At 48.9% G+C, this 14883-nt stretch overlaps 7 protein-coding genes across 7 annotated transcripts; 5 read left to right on the top strand and 2 right to left on the bottom strand.

Annotated features, from left to right (window-relative positions):
- Window positions 1-11: 11 nt before the first annotated feature.
- F4813DRAFT_182179 (thioesterase-like superfamily-domain-containing protein) lies at window positions 12-1296 on the bottom strand. Its single transcript, XM_049239330.1, has 2 exons — window positions 967-1296; window positions 12-915 (listed from the first exon to the last, which is right to left on the bottom strand). Exons 1-2 carry the CDS (start codon window positions 1058-1060, stop codon window positions 89-91), a joined length of 921 nt encoding a protein of 306 aa, XP_049097101.1. The 5' UTR covers window positions 1061-1296; the 3' UTR covers window positions 12-88.
- Window positions 788-2576, top strand: F4813DRAFT_182171 (putative GNAT family acetyltransferase). The gene is made up of 3 exons (XM_049239329.1): window positions 788-1971; window positions 2038-2446; window positions 2505-2576. The coding sequence occupies exons 1-2, from the start codon at window positions 1533-1535 to the stop codon at window positions 2280-2282; spliced, it is 684 nt and encodes a 227-aa protein (XP_049097100.1). The 5' UTR covers window positions 788-1532; the 3' UTR covers window positions 2283-2446; window positions 2505-2576.
- Window positions 2554-3813, bottom strand: F4813DRAFT_391851 (uncharacterized protein; the record flags this gene model as incomplete). Its single annotated transcript, XM_049247218.1, has 6 exons — window positions 2554-2825; window positions 2884-2957; window positions 3022-3139; window positions 3203-3554; window positions 3615-3645; window positions 3701-3813. 6 exons carry the CDS (start codon window positions 3811-3813, stop codon window positions 2554-2556), a joined length of 960 nt encoding a protein of 319 aa, XP_049097099.1.
- A 1633-nt stretch (window positions 3814-5446) lies between these two features.
- F4813DRAFT_398514 (uncharacterized protein) lies at window positions 5447-6633 on the top strand. Its single transcript, XM_049248058.1, has 3 exons — window positions 5447-5841; window positions 5910-5973; window positions 6027-6633. Exons 1-3 carry the CDS (start codon window positions 5527-5529, stop codon window positions 6500-6502), a joined length of 855 nt encoding a protein of 284 aa, XP_049097098.1. The 5' UTR covers window positions 5447-5526; the 3' UTR covers window positions 6503-6633.
- An 803-nt stretch (window positions 6634-7436) lies between these two features.
- On the top strand, window positions 7437-8385 carry F4813DRAFT_391849 (uncharacterized protein; the record flags this gene model as incomplete). The annotated part of the gene is made up of 3 exons (XM_049247217.1): window positions 7437-7775; window positions 7835-7902; window positions 7971-8385. The coding sequence occupies 3 exons, from the start codon at window positions 7437-7439 to the stop codon at window positions 8383-8385; spliced, it is 822 nt and encodes a 273-aa protein (XP_049097097.1).
- Window positions 8386-9649: 1264 nt separating this feature from the next.
- On the top strand, window positions 9650-11192 carry F4813DRAFT_181725 (carbohydrate esterase family 16 protein). The gene is made up of 5 exons (XM_049239324.1): window positions 9650-10047; window positions 10137-10836; window positions 10883-10914; window positions 10961-11070; window positions 11170-11192. The coding sequence occupies exons 1-4, from the start codon at window positions 9768-9770 to the stop codon at window positions 11059-11061; spliced, it is 1113 nt and encodes a 370-aa protein (XP_049097096.1). The 5' UTR covers window positions 9650-9767; the 3' UTR covers window positions 11062-11070; window positions 11170-11192.
- Window positions 11193-13623: 2431 nt separating this feature from the next.
- On the top strand, window positions 13624-14589 carry F4813DRAFT_398510 (uncharacterized protein; the record flags this gene model as incomplete). Its single annotated transcript, XM_049248057.1, has 3 exons — window positions 13624-13784; window positions 13846-14125; window positions 14184-14589. The coding sequence occupies 3 exons, from the start codon at window positions 13624-13626 to the stop codon at window positions 14454-14456; spliced, it is 714 nt and encodes a 237-aa protein (XP_049097095.1). The 3' UTR covers window positions 14457-14589.
- Between the last annotated feature and the right edge of the window lie 294 nt (window positions 14590-14883).

The raw sequence follows: 14883 nt of genomic DNA, 5'->3' as shown, positions 1-14883 counted from the left end.
GTATGTGTTTGCAAAGACTTAAAATAGTAGGATTATGAAAACATTCCTTTTATACGCTATACATCCTCGGTATCGATTATCAGCTGACTTAAATTTTCGTTTGTCCCGTTCTCCGCGCTGCCATGTTTCTCTCCGCATCTACAATTAAGACGACGTGATGACTTAGCGCGACAACTTCGCCGGTCTCGTCCGCGATGATAACCTCAATGTCCATCCTTCCGTTCTTGATAAGCTTCGCCCGCACGCGTGAGAATAGCCATTCGACACCCTCGGCCGGCAAAGCTTTCTTGACGTCTAAACTTAGGGCTACGGTAGGATACCAGAAGGCCGACGAGCGACCATCTCTCTCCTCCCTACGCCATAAACTATCGACGATGAGCGGGAAGTGATCCGACACGAAGCCTAGACCCTCGTTCGTGAACCTCTCCCCCGATTCAAGGCGCACCCACTGATCGATTAGACCCGGCGCGACGGGGCCGTTCCGCGGAAGAAAGGTCCGCACGCGGTTAGATATCTTGCGGAATTTCGCAAACGGCTTGTCCGTCTGCTCGACCCAGCCGGCGTCCTTGCCACCTTCGAGAAGCGCGGCGAAGCTGGTCGGCGGCGGCGGCGGCGACGGGCATAACGACCAAAAGGTCTCGAGGGACAGCCCGGTTTCGGTAGCCAAGTTCGAGTGCGTAAGATATCCTACGACCTCCTCGCGACCCTCCTGCGACAGGGCGACGTGTATAGTCGACGTCTGGCGGCCGAGCTTGACGTCGCGGACCACCAGGGTAGCCGAGCCCTCCTGCGTTCGGCGTAGAAACTCGACGTGTTGAGATACCGTGTGTGGCTGATTCTGCGCCGCCAGAGTCGTGCGAAAATGAATCGCAGCGACGCGAAGAAAGATTGACGTCACCACGCCGCCGTGGGGTACTATATCGATTAAATCGGAATCACCATCGCCGCGAAGGTGGGGATACTAACCAGAGCCTACGCACCACTCCGAGTCGAAGTTTGCAGAGTACGTGTGAGAATCCAAAGCCCGGACGGCGGTGGCTTCTGAGAATGTCGGCACCATTTCAAGAGAACAGCGCGAAGCGATTCATCTCAGGGGTAAAACGCTAAGGAGGAGATTATGATTTATATGTAAATATCATAGTAAAGAGGTGATACTCAATTATATCAAAAGACGCGTTCACGTATATGTTCATGTACATTATATGTTCATGTACATCCCTTGAGATCATTACACATTCGTGGATATCGCAACCTAAGCTTCAGTGGGTCTAACGTTACAAGCCTCGGTAATTCCCCAGACATCGAATAGGTAGTCGCTGCAGGGGTTGAGAATGCGCTAATACATATATGCGCCTAATATGTAGATTTTAACGTAACACTCCAAAATCCCCGAAATTCGTAGTTCTATCACCACTCCGAAACGACGGATCAGCGTTGGCCATGATTGAATACTTCGACCTCGTCGCCGCAGAAAAGCATACCCGAGAGGTTGCCGTAAGAGTACTCCGACGTCGCTGCAAAGTGCATACAGGATGCCATTGTCCCTAAGTGCTGCCGAACCCGCGGACGCCGCCCGCATCGCCGAGATCCACATGGCCGCTTTCGGCTCCAACGCGATGCTCCTAGCACAGTTCCCCACACCGGCCGTTCGGGACGCTCTAAAGAAGAGCATCGAATTAAAGGCGCTTGCCGACATCGACGACCCGAAAACTACCGTCCTTGTCGTCCGCGATTCAAGCCTAGAACTTGGTAGCAACAGCGCCATATCGACCGACAACGAGCGGACTCGCGGGCGTCGAAAGGAACAAGTCGTGGCGTTCGCAAAGTGGGCGCACCCCGTGCGGCTTGACGAAGACTACGTCGAACCCCCGTGGATCTGGCCAGCAGGAACAAACCTCGTCATTCTTAACGACTGGGCGAAGAAGGCCGAGGCAGCTCAATCACGCGCCTTGGGAAATACGCCGTGTTATCGTAAGTAGCATTCAGCGTACGTACCATCCGTGGTGAGATAGGGATACCGACTGAGCAGCCCTTCAGGACTTACGTTTATGGGGACGGATCCCGCACATCGGAGGCGTGGTGCAGCAACGATGATGGTCCGATGGGGCATGGAGCATTCGAGGAAAGATGGCGCTCCCGCGTATCTGGAGAGTACTCTCGAAGCAGCTTCGTTCTATAGAAACATTGGTTTCGTCGACGTAGATACGATTTCGTTGGAATATAGGGCAGACGGCGCCGAGACGCGCAGCGCTTATGAGGAGGTTAGCTTTTTATACAGGTGACTACTAACCACCGCCTACCTCCGTCCTCAGCACGTAGGTTCTTATACCCGGTCCTAAAGTAGAGTTCGTACGGATATAAATTTCAACCCTCGTTCTGAATCTAATGAGGAACAAAAGATACGGATACTAAAGACATGTGGATCGGACCATTTACTACCTCCCAGGTACCGATGCTCTTAGAAGAGGTGATAGTCGCGCAAATCGTCTTACGAAGCCGCCTAGCTATTACAAACCAATTCCTAGATTCTCAGTATCGATCAATCCGCGATCCTCATACTTGATGGGCCCCATCCTCTACCATTGCAAAATTGCGCAAGTCCTTTGCCGAATCTCTATCGTTGCCGAAACCTGGCCATCTCCATTCCCGGGACACCCCCCTCGTGCCTGAGCCCTCTCGAAAGGCGACAGGAAGCGTAATCGTACGGCGCGGCGGATGAGACAATTTATCCCTCACGACAAGAACTCGCAAGTTGGGGATCGTCTGTGCTATGATACTTACGCACGGCTCGGCCAAGTTATAAACGCATTGGATGCACCTCCCATCTCCGCCGCAGCCGATTAGCAATAAGCCTGACAACCAAAGCGGCCAGAAGTTACTTACAGAAATAAGTAAACGATGCTATCGGGTCCATCCCCGCCATGTTTACGGCCCTCTTAATCGCCATCGCGCCGGCGCTGTTCTAACGGCATCAGCGAGCATCGTCCTCGGCAAATAAGAACACAGAAGATCGAGACATACAGGACGCCAAAGCTCATGGCTAGCGCGACCCCTATCTTCTCCTTTCTCACCATCTGAGTCCTCCATACGATCTTCCAAGGGAAGAAAGCGAGCGCAAAGTCCATGGCCGCCGAATATGCTAGACCGGTCATTTAGCCCTCTAGCTAAGGCGAGGAAACGCGAAGGAAGTTGGTAAACATACCCACCACCGAAAGAGGAACGACCGTCTTAGCAGTAGAGCTCCAACAAGGCCCAGGAATGTACACGTCGTCCCCGCCCTTGGCACCACAAGGCTTATTCCAAGCCGTGACCACGTATAAAACGTACGAGGCGTTGATCGTTACGAGAGCGTACCAGAGGAAATATCGCGCCCGGCCGCTCTCGAGACGTAACAGGGTTAGGGCAAACGAGGACTTGGACCAGGCCGACGCGAGTCCGCAGAATACGGAGCATACGTTGAAGTACGTCATGACCCTATCGTCGCCCGCAATAGAAATCCCGGAGCCCGGGGAGGCGAACGCGCTGATAAAACCGCCAGCAACCGCTGCCATTACCTTACCAGATCACGATTAGCATCCGTTCTTAAGGCCGCTCGTCTAACAGGGACATCTCACCCAAGCACCCACGAGAACAAAGTCATCCCACCTGGAAATCTCATCAGAAACGATCCCACACTTGGTCTGCGATACGCGAGATTTACCATAACGGCCGCCGCCTGGACAGACGACAATAGAGTCTCAGCACGAGGGCTAAGAGAGATACTCCGACCATGAACCAGATACCGATATGCACCGACGTCTCCAGGTTAGCCATGGTCATCAAGCATAGATTTGCCTGACGGAAGTTTTGTCAAACTCGGATAGCTATAGCTTAAGTCTAACAAGAGCCCCGGGATTTAAGATATGCGCAAGGCCGGGGATTAATATATCACTCGCATATTCTATTTCTATTTCTATTCCGTAGTCAGCAGCCAAGTTACCGAAAGGAACGATTGTGCGGTCGTACAACGGCACAGCCGCTGGAAAATCCCGTCGACGCTGAGAGGCCTGATTAGCTGTCCGGAATTACGTAGACTATCGACTATTTCATAGCCATATCAGTACACACCAATCCGCACGTCTTCAAATAATACGTCCGGGCCATATCGCGTCGCCCCAGCCATCGCCCGAACGACGTGGGACTGTGTCCTAGACTGTGTCCTATTTACCTAGCCTGCATAACAACGTCGCATCGGTACAGATTGCGAATTGTCTCACGGCGGGCGTTACCCTCTCGGCCATCTTACGCAACGCGGCGTACGTGCATCGGTAACCCCACGTGAATCTAAAGACCTTTTCAAGCTGGGGTAGCAGTCTTACGCCAAGGCTGCATAAAACTAGTCGCTTTTTGATGATGAGAACGTTTGCGTCTATCGGGTGCTTTATAGTATCTAGCTAACCTAGATAGATACATATAGCGGCGCATTAGTCACTTTTTGAATTGAACGGTCGAGGCCATTAGGCACGGCACTAGTATAAGCAACTCAATTGATCAGGAGCCTTTTGATACATAAGCGAGACGGGAATTCTATACACGTTATCGCCAAAGTATCTGTTCGATGTCGTCAATAGGGAACGAGATGCAGGTGCATATTACGCTTGTATTGAGAAACTGTCAGGACTGCAGATGAGACCTAGGGCAAAGGACATGGTCAATATAGCCAGTCTCCTTTGAAGTTCCTCGAGGAATGACAATGTTGATTCTATGTCGTTCGATTCTACCTCGTGACGATTATGACCTGGAGATGAGAAACATACTATGTTAAGACACTTGAACAATTCGATTCTATTCGGCAACGTACCGTGTCTCACCGGCATCAAATATGGCAGCCGTCCTTAACCACTCATATTAGCATAGGGGGCGTAGCACGTGACATGTTTGACAACGGCCTTGTTTCTAACGTCTCTATTTCCGACGTCTTTAATACTTGGTAACCGGAGTAATCGCATGAGGCGATCTTGGTATCGCGGTATTCCCCGTGCCAAATCTAATGTTTACGTGCCATTTACCATCTTGTTCGCCCCAAGCGCCCCTTCTGGTTTCTTTGATCACCGGTGACTTCTCACAGTTGTAGAATAGGTATCCAGGTATTTCCGAACTCGTCCGATATCAAATCGGATTCAGTATTACTCACCTTAGAAACGAATCACGGATCGAAGGTCTCGACTCACATGATTTCCTTATCTGGGGTTTGCTCTGTGCTTAATAGGTGACGCTTTTCATACACGTCGTAGGAGCTGGAGTTCGCCAAAGTTTCAGGGGACGAACGCGAACGACCAAGATCAAGCTCGTCAAGAAAGTATCCGCGATTTAAGGGAGCTCAATAGTCACGCCCAATACTTTAAGTAGACACGGCAGAATGAAGTCTCGGGTTAATATAAGTAGCTCTCCTAGGAAATGATAATTTGTTCTTTCCAAGTCCAAAAACAGCACCTAAAATTCCAGCTTCTGTATCTTAGGTAGGTACTTAGGTATTTCAAGCACGTCATGAATGACTACAACATAGACATCTACTATCAGTCTCTATCGCAGCTTGACCATTCTACCCTCTTTGCCTCGCCGATGGGTTTTGGCGTTTACCATGCCCTTAACAGTTTCATCGCGTTGGGCTCCGAACCCCGAACAGCTGCGCACAGCCTAGATATTCTCCGGGTGCAAAATCAAGAACCCACCCCAAGACTTTTCCGGCAATTCTGGCGAGCCTTTCTTGAAGTCGTCTGCCAGGTACCATGGTTTGACGGCCGCCAACAAAAACTCGTAGAAATAATTTCGCATTTGATCTCTTTCCCATCCCCTACACAGGTATGCTCTCGTCGACAAATCCATGTTTGTAAACACCTTAAACTGGGACTGATTGGGGTTTTAAGCAGCCAGGACGATCCTTCTGGGCTGACCTACCGGAATTAAAATATGTTGTTCAAGAGCTATGGAGCAGTAAGCTACCTTTGATCCTAACACGCACGAAAACTGATTACCGAGCGTATTAGCACCGGGCAACGGCGGTAACAACGGAGACAAGTATCGAAGATGGGTTAACCTGAACGCATTTATCGCTCGGCTTTACAGCGCAAATATTGTCGAATGGTACGACTTTGGGATCTATTCCGTGCGTCGCGCATCGGAACGCTCCCATTATCCCTCATTCGAGGCCAGGGTATGTCATATGTTTGCTGCCGCGACGTGGATGACTTATTCGGCCCCCAAACTATTCCTCTTGACACAGACTCCCATGACCGACGAAGGCCGAGCCGCATTTGCAAACACGGGGTATGTAGTTTTTGACAACCCGGAGTTCTACGGGACGACCATCATTACCGTGGCTCGCTGGATCCAATGGAAACGTTGGTTTCGCAATAATTCGATAACGGGATGGGACTTGTCTTTTACCGCCTATACGCATATGAATAACGCTGATGGAGGTATAGGCATGGAAGATTTGTATATGCTGAGGCCATTTGACTAAGATCTTGGTGATGTGGAAGACAGATTTACGATGTGCCATCCTCGTATGTCGGGTTATAGGTAGGTTATCTCGGCTTTCCTAGTTGCTGATAGCAGAGCGGAGCCGAGGAGCATAGTTTTACTTGACAGCCTTAATCATAATATATCTTATCCATCCTATAGATTCATGTAAAGGTTTTCCCACGTGTAGCCGCAAACAAATTCGAGGGGGTGCTAAATCACGTAGCAAGATGCGTGCTACGTAAAGGTAATAGTTGGAAGTTTAAAATTACCTATTCGATCTATATCATATACTATAGGTCTAACCATCGGTTGCGACTCGAAGCGTTGAGAATGGGATAATAGTCAACCGGCTGTTCGCGTTTCTGCTTGGATATCCAAATGCATACAGCTCGGTAGAATGTCAAGGCCGAGGACCTAAAAGCCTCAAACCGTAATTCGTTTCTGTAGTCAACTACCGTTCTCAAACCTCGGAAAAGTTGCTGTCCATATTCAGGGACGTTACGTTCGTTATTCATCCTGACCTCGCGTTTCATCCACGTCGAGCCTTAACCTCGGACTATTACTTGCTACGTCCCTAGAATTTATTAGGATCATGTTGAACCAGGAGCTCTCTAGTGAATCGTAAACCAGCCGGTGAATTCGACGCAAGCGAGCTCTGCGTCAGCGACTCTACTCGAGAACTAAGTTTGAATCCAGCTGCCATAATCGGAAGCGTTGGCCCTACCGTGGCTTCCTGAGTAATTGAAAAGATATAGAACCGATCGAAAATGACCCGTGATGTAACAAGCGAAGTTAGTCACGCTGAATCTTTTCCCGACAACGATAGCAATTCGAATTGCTATATAACATGGCACTTCTAGCCGCAATAACCTATTCTGCATCTTACCACAAACAGATCTCCTAGGCACAGCATCTCTTCGACCAAGCAAGCCATGGCTTACCAAGATAACTACGCCGCCGTTCCCGTACCCAGGCTGGTGTTGTACAGCTACACCCATTCAGAGGTCGAACGGGCGATCCTTACTATCATCAACGCGTGCAACGAGCCGCCTTACGGCTCACTAGAAGACGCCGCGATCGCTCTGGATGACCTTAGACCATCAAGAAGACTAGGATCTCATTGGAATCCATCGGAATCGGAGAGGCCATTCCTCCGTGAATTCTGGCCTACTTTTCTCCAGCTCGCTTGCCAGATTCCATGCAGCGACATAACCCAAGATTATCTCGTAACAATAATTAACGAGCTAAGATCACTCCACCGTCCTGACGATGTATGTACTCAAAGTAGTTATCGGATCTCTAGGGTTACAATTAATCATCTTACGAACAGCGTACCGCAAATATCTGGAATAACGCATCAGAGCTCAGCAGAGGCATAAACAGCATCTGGCTCGGCAAGTGATCTCCATCTCACCCCCAGCTCGAGCTTGTTCTCGTGAATTACTAACCAAGTACGAAGAACCTAGAGCCGACGACGATTATCACGTATGCCAGAGATATGTCAACCTGAACGCATTCGTCTCTCGACTGTACAACGACGACCTTGTCGATTGCTACGGCCTAGGTATCAAGGCCATGCGCCGCGTATTCGAGAGTGGCCAATCTCGCAGCGACATGCTCGTGATATGTCGCATCCAAGCTGCCACGCAGTGGATGCTCTATTCGGCCAAAAAACTCTTCGCTTTGATGACTGTCTATCGTCCTGGCCACAGAGACCAGGATACTTACGGAAGCGCACTATTTAGCGGTAACATGGCTTTTTCTTTCGAGCGTTGGATGTATTGGAAGCGCAGCTTTGGGAATCTCTGCGACGCGGAAGGAGATGATGCCGATCTAGCCGTGGCGAGTATGGACCGAGCAGATGGCTTCTGCCTATTGTAAGGCCAAGGTTCTTTGATTCAGCACGTAAAGCGTCGATTTTCATAAAATAATCCGGATATTCTTATCATTACTTTAAGCTGCGCATATTCGAGATACGTATTTGATAACTGCACAGATGTAGTTTGTGATGATGTTTCAGTAATCCTGCCTACATTTCTACGGCTTCCGAGAGGGATTTATAAGTGCGCTCCAGAGGGATGCCATAACCCTCCAAGTACAGACCTTTTGAATCTCTTAATGCTAATCGTGTCGACACTCATCGCCAGTGCCAGATTTTAGATGGTACGACTGTTAGTATAGCCCTAGGCTCCGTATCCAGTCGAGTTCCCCGCGGAGCAGCAAAGTTGTCTCCTAGCTTTTTCGTCCACCTCGTGATACCCGGCGCGCCGACGACGTTTCAATATCTCGAGATTTACCTAAATAGAAAGCCTACGGGTGCCTTACATAAGGGTATACCTGTTCGTTTCACAGCATTATCCAAGTACCTGGTTAATGTGAATAGCTCTGGGATCAGCTCGACTTTGACTCTAGAACCACAATCAAGTACGAGCGCAAGGCAATAAGAGGCTAAGGATATGATATCCGTACGTCGGTAACTCGAGCTGCGGCACTATGAATAAGTCAATTTCAGAAGGATGGATCACCGGGGGTTATAAAGATGGCAATTGCGGCATCACTCGGGTAGCATCAAACGCTTTAGCAGTACCAATCTATTCGCCACTTCTACCATTCGGGATTATTCTGATCCATACCGCAAATCCCTACCGGCTAGTACCGCCTGCTTCCCCGTAGCTCGCATCGGATTATAGCCTGCAGAACACTGTCACATCGCCGCGTCATTAGCCCGAAATCCGTCGAGTTCCCCTCAAACTTACGAAAACGGACCCAGCGAGAAATATTAGCCTAACTGGGAAATCAATCCACCAGACGCTTTCTTCGTCCAGTCGTAATAGTACGCCCACTCGCCACGACGGTCTTTAGTTCCATATCATATTAGCACCGGCTGCCGCATCTCCCCGCCTGAGATAGCCAGCGCTAATACGGGTATCGGCCGGGTTCGACAGACCGAAGTTACCGAGCAGGTTCTCTTTCAGCATACGCATTAATGCACGTCTAGGTATAAGCGGATATCCAGCCGACCACATACGTGATTGATATGTTGGCGATCCGGCTCGTCACTGGGCTATATAGCCGCAGCCGACCTCGTCGATGGCGACTAGAGAAATTGATTCCCCTACCAAAGTACAGAACAACCTAAGGCTACATGTCTAATAGAACCCGTGCCCATACCTTGGTCGATTGAGGCGTCTGATCGGTATTTTCATCTGATAGCTGCTACAATCGGGTTACCATATGCTCGTATAGATAATCGGGAATGCACGATGCTCAATATATCATCTTACACGACGCGTCTCCTAGCTTTCTTGCTACCTAGCATCGCAACCGGAACTTCTATCCGCACCACCAAAGCAGTCGAAAACCTGGTCGTATTCGGCGATAGCTACTCTGACGAAGGTAGATTGGCATACTTCCAGGCTCACAACGGCACGGCTCCGCCGGCGGGTACCGTCATCCCTACGGCGAATGTGACTGCCAGCGGCGGTTATACGTGGCCTCACTTTGCTTCGCAACAGCTCGGCGCTACGACGTATAATTATGCAGGTGAGAGCTGGATACGTTCGTGAAACTATTCAAACACCTGCCGTAGACGCTCGTAACCCAAGATACGCTGCTGATCCGCAACGCAACAGTCAGCGGCGCCGCTTGTTCCAACGAGATAATATACCGCCATCTCGAATCTATAAACGGGCCTTTCCCGTCCGTTATCGACTATGAGATACCCGCATTCCTGGCAGACGCGGAATACGCCTCGGGCGCGGGCAACGGCACCTTCTTCTCGAACAGGAGGCCGGATAACACCGTCTACGCTCTCTGGATAGGTACTAACGATCTGGGGGTCGACGCGTTTCTCACGGACTCTCAGCAATCCGGAACAACCATCTCGAACTTTACCGACTGCATCTGGTCCGCGTTCGACGCCGTATACGCCACGGGAGGCCGACGTTTCGTACTGTTCGACGAAGCACCTCTGGACAAGTCGCCGCTCTACGCTTCGCCCCAGAACGGCGGAGCCGGCGATAATCAGTACTGGCTAAACAAGACAGCCTACAATACCACAGAAGCGGAGCAAAAGATGCTCGAATACACCACCAGCGCGAATAAGATATTCTCGTACGGCGTGCCGTTCCAGCTTCTCGTAGAAGCCAGGTGGCCCGGCGCCTCCTTTAGCATCCTAAACATCCACCAGCTCTTCTCGGACATCTACAGCAACCCCTCGGCGTATCTGGACGCGCCCGCAAACCCTAGCGCGCCGTATCGCGGATGCTCCGTCACGGCGCCAAATAACGTAGTCTGCACGACTTCTGAGAATTCGCCTTCCAGCTTTCTATGGTGAGCGCCCGCGATCAGCTAGAGACGATGTGCTAACTCGCCAAAGGTACGACGAGCTGCACCCGTCGTCGAGAGCAGGTACGTCGTATAATCACGCCGCAAGCCTCACATGTTAATCTTACAGACGAGATCATCGCCGCGGAATTTATAAGCGTGCTCCAACAGACCTCGGAATGGTACGTAACGCGTTTGCAGCGTCTAACCTCTACGATCGTCAAAGCCTAACCGGTTGTAGTAAGTCGAATAGAGTCGTACAAAATCCTCAAATCCGAGCCCCAACCTCGCCGGCCTATTCAGAGGCGTTCCAACGCTGATTAGACTAACTTGCTGCAGATGGAGTTTATTATGATGCTGGGACCTCACTTGTGATACAGGTGGCGCCTTAGGATCATGAGCCGTGCCCGTATCGACTTGGCATATCAACCGTACGGGCGAGGAGGCTTATATGTACAAGGATGAAAGTTTGAATACCGAGCCACGATTTATCCGGCAGACGTTTTAATATCGTGGCTAATGTAAGAGTCGTGACAAAATAAACGTTGCGAGATAAATATAGAGCAGCGCTAGTTGCGCAGGGTCGAAAACCGGGTACATATCCGGGACTACCTAACCTACCCCCTTCTCGACGTTTATTAACAACTTTGCGAATCTTGGTCAGAATCTCCCGAAGAGGCACCATAATTTAAATTGAAAAACAAAAAATTCCGGTCCAGGTCGCACGTCATTCGGCCCAGAATTCGTAAAGATGTTGAAAGTGGCATTTTTAATGGTATATTACATAGATACAGGCATGTCTTTACCAAGTAAATCGGAAAAATCCTGGGACCTATTCTGATCGTTCAGTTATAAAAGTTTTAATACCCCTCTCGGACTCGTACGACTAGTATTCGGAAAGTTATCGGTCATATAGGACTTGAAGTTCCAGGTTTTAAAGGCCACTGAAAGATTCATTGAAACGTTCACCAAAGGCAAAGATCATACTTTCAGCCACATCTGGATCAATACTGATCTGAATCACATGCAGCTGGGTTTGTAATTTTAATTATACCATCTTGTAGAAAAGATGCGAGAAGCGATACGGTTACCCATACTGCTAATATGTCAGATCAGTTCTGTCAGGTGACCTAGATTCCCCACGATTTCAACACGAGCAATCAGATCATCAGCCTCATATCAACGTCTTAATACGTATCAGTCGTGTGACAATTCGTCCAACGCACACCGCACGGTTAATGCTCTATCAAATGGCATACTGGCAATCAGCTGCACACGATAAAGCACTGGTAGAATAGCGTACACCATAAATTTAAAGCTTCAATATCGAAAGTGCCCATGATTTAGGAACTGCAGCCCGCCCTTTATTCGCCGCACATGATTTTCCGTAGCTTCTCTGACGCGGTAAAAGGGTAACAATTCTTAGCATCTACTTGCGGCCATCCGCTGTTTCGGTGCCCGTTACCAAAAGGCATTGTTATCCGGGCTATATTTGAGATCACGTAATACTTTCAGCAATCAACTTACCATTTCAACCTCTAAACATATACAGTCTTTTCGAATACCTTTCCAGCATCTCCTTCTCATACGGTAGAATGGCCCTGGAAATTAGAAAAAGAATGGTCCAGGTTGTATCACGCCAAGTATTTTATTCGATTTACAAGAGGCAGCGAGACCCTAAGACCTTATCAATCTATTTTGTACTAAAGTTGTTCATTCCCACATAATGAAAATGGCCAACATGATGCGACGGGTATCATTTTACAAGCTACTCGATGATATTTCATGTAAACAGGCCATATTCGGAGAGTATGTCCCCATTCGTATATGCTTGGTGTGGTACGTATTTGACTCATTGACTTTTAGATAAGACTCTGATTGTAGGGGCCATTAGATAATTGTCAGATTGACCGCATCATGTGCGACAATCTTTCACCGGGCATACGTACCTAGAAATTGTAACTCGGGTGATACTCCAGCGCGTGTTTCCCTAGGGAAGAGCGTCTTGCGGTAAACATACACTGAAACTATTCACGTCGTCATGTAAAATCTTTACACAGCAACTACAGCACTAGATACAAGTACAACTACAGCAACAGCTGCAATCAGTGCAACTGCAACTGCAACTGCAACTGCAACAGCTGCAACTCCAAAACAACAGCTATCTTTCGGGAAAGTGCCTCTCTTGAGTTGGCAATCAACTTGAAAATTTTCAACCTTTTCTACCCCTCTCAACTTTAATATTTTCAACTCTTAATTCTTCAACTCTGCAACTCTCAACTCTACAACTCAACTCTACAATCCTTCAACTTTCAACTCTTTGATTCCACAACTCTTAACTCTTAACTCTCAACTCTATAATTCTACAACTAATTTAATCTTCATACACCCGAACCACTACAGCTAAACACTACCCCGGAGACAGTCAACAGTGTCTCTTACGTCTTTGGCGGATCTTTCGGGCTTCTCTCATTATTGACTTTGAGGGACCCCACCTGCTGCTCACTCCTCCAGTGGCACTGCGACCAGCTTATAGGAAGGAGGCAGACCCTCGTGGCTTCGGTAGGAAAAAGTCACGAGGGTCAGTTCCGTCGCCACCTGGCCTTGTACAGCAGTCTAGACGCCAAGTTCTAGTAAGTGACGTCTTCCTATTGTGTCGCTTTGTTGATTTATCTAACTCGTTGGCCAGCACGCCCTTTCTCCTACAATATTCCGACACTTATACCTTTAATACCATCCCGCGACCACAAAATTAATTTTGATTATTTCTATTATTACAACTTATTTGAAACCATGTCTAAGGTTACGCGTGGGGTGTTGACGGAGGGAGAGGAGGAGCGTCTCGACCGACTCGAGGCTAACGTTACGAGTCTTCTGCTTGAAGAGAACCGAGAGCCTTTTGTATCCGCCCGGTATTTTAACTGGGCGGTAGACTTATTTGGGTGGATGTTCTTGTGTACGTCAATTCCCCTTCCAATCCGTACATGCTGTTTAACTTACTAATTATTGTTGTAGTGATTTGTCGCTTTTTGTCCGACTAATCAACCAACATGGCCTCTATTCCCTGCGTAACATTTCATACTGCACACCGCTCGGCGCTGTGATTAGGATGGCAGCCATAGCCCATAATAGTGTCAAATTTTATCGTGCCGAAGACACGGATACGGACAAATTTCAGGAGTTCCTACCTGCTCTTATAAAAGGCAGAGCGCACCCTGGGACCATGTGGGTCTCTCTGGGCGTGTATCTGTTATGCGAGAGTATCGGATTTGGAGGAGGAGGGGGCCGCATTAAAGTTCGGCTTGGAACGTATACCGCCCGGTACTGCCGGCTAAACGGAAGCCGAGCTGCAGTCCATCGAAAGCGACATGATGTGGGCGTGGCTACACAGGATATGTCTCGTCAAAGACGCCAAGAAGCCGTCGCAAGAGGGGCAAGTTGTGGATTGCGTTAGCATGAAGGATTTCCGCGCCAAGGTAAAGGAAGAACCTCTACAGGAGGGTCACGTTAGGCAATACTGCAGAAACGTGACTATAGGTGGTGGAGCTTTCTACGCCTTCTACCTGTCTCTGGAGGAGCAAGGAGACGAGACCGTGGCACGAGAGCTGGCTGGACATTGTGATTAAGGCCTTTTGAGCGATGAATCAAGGATAGTTAATACTTGTGTCAGAGATACCCGTTGATTAATGTTATATACAGAGTGAGTGTCTAGGGTAGGTATACCAAGTAGTATATTGTATTGATATAGTAACGCCTGGCCTTCTATCCTCTTTCGAGGGCACTGTTCGCCCCTTATATTATATAGTAGATAGACCCCTGTAGATACCCTTAACCCACTTATACCTTGACAATTTGTTAGATACCTACCTAGGTAACGTAATGAACATGCTTCCAGTCCTCGTAATATATCTCCCGTAGATACCATTGTAGGTTTTAGAGCCAGAGAAGTCTCACCAATCAGGGTTAGGGTTAGGGTTAGGGTTAGGGTTAGGGTTAGGGTTAGGGTTAGGGTTAGGGTTAGGGTTAGGGTTAGGGTTAGGGTTAGGGTTAGGG

The sequence above is a fragment of the Daldinia decipiens genome (assembly GCF_022478715.1).
Source record: "Daldinia decipiens strain CBS 113046 unplaced genomic scaffold F4813scaffold_31, whole genome shotgun sequence".
Lineage (NCBI taxonomy): Eukaryota > Fungi > Ascomycota > Sordariomycetes > Xylariales > Hypoxylaceae > Daldinia > Daldinia decipiens.
Note: the sequence above shows the minus strand (reverse complement) of the source record. Positions and strands in the feature narration are given on the sequence as shown.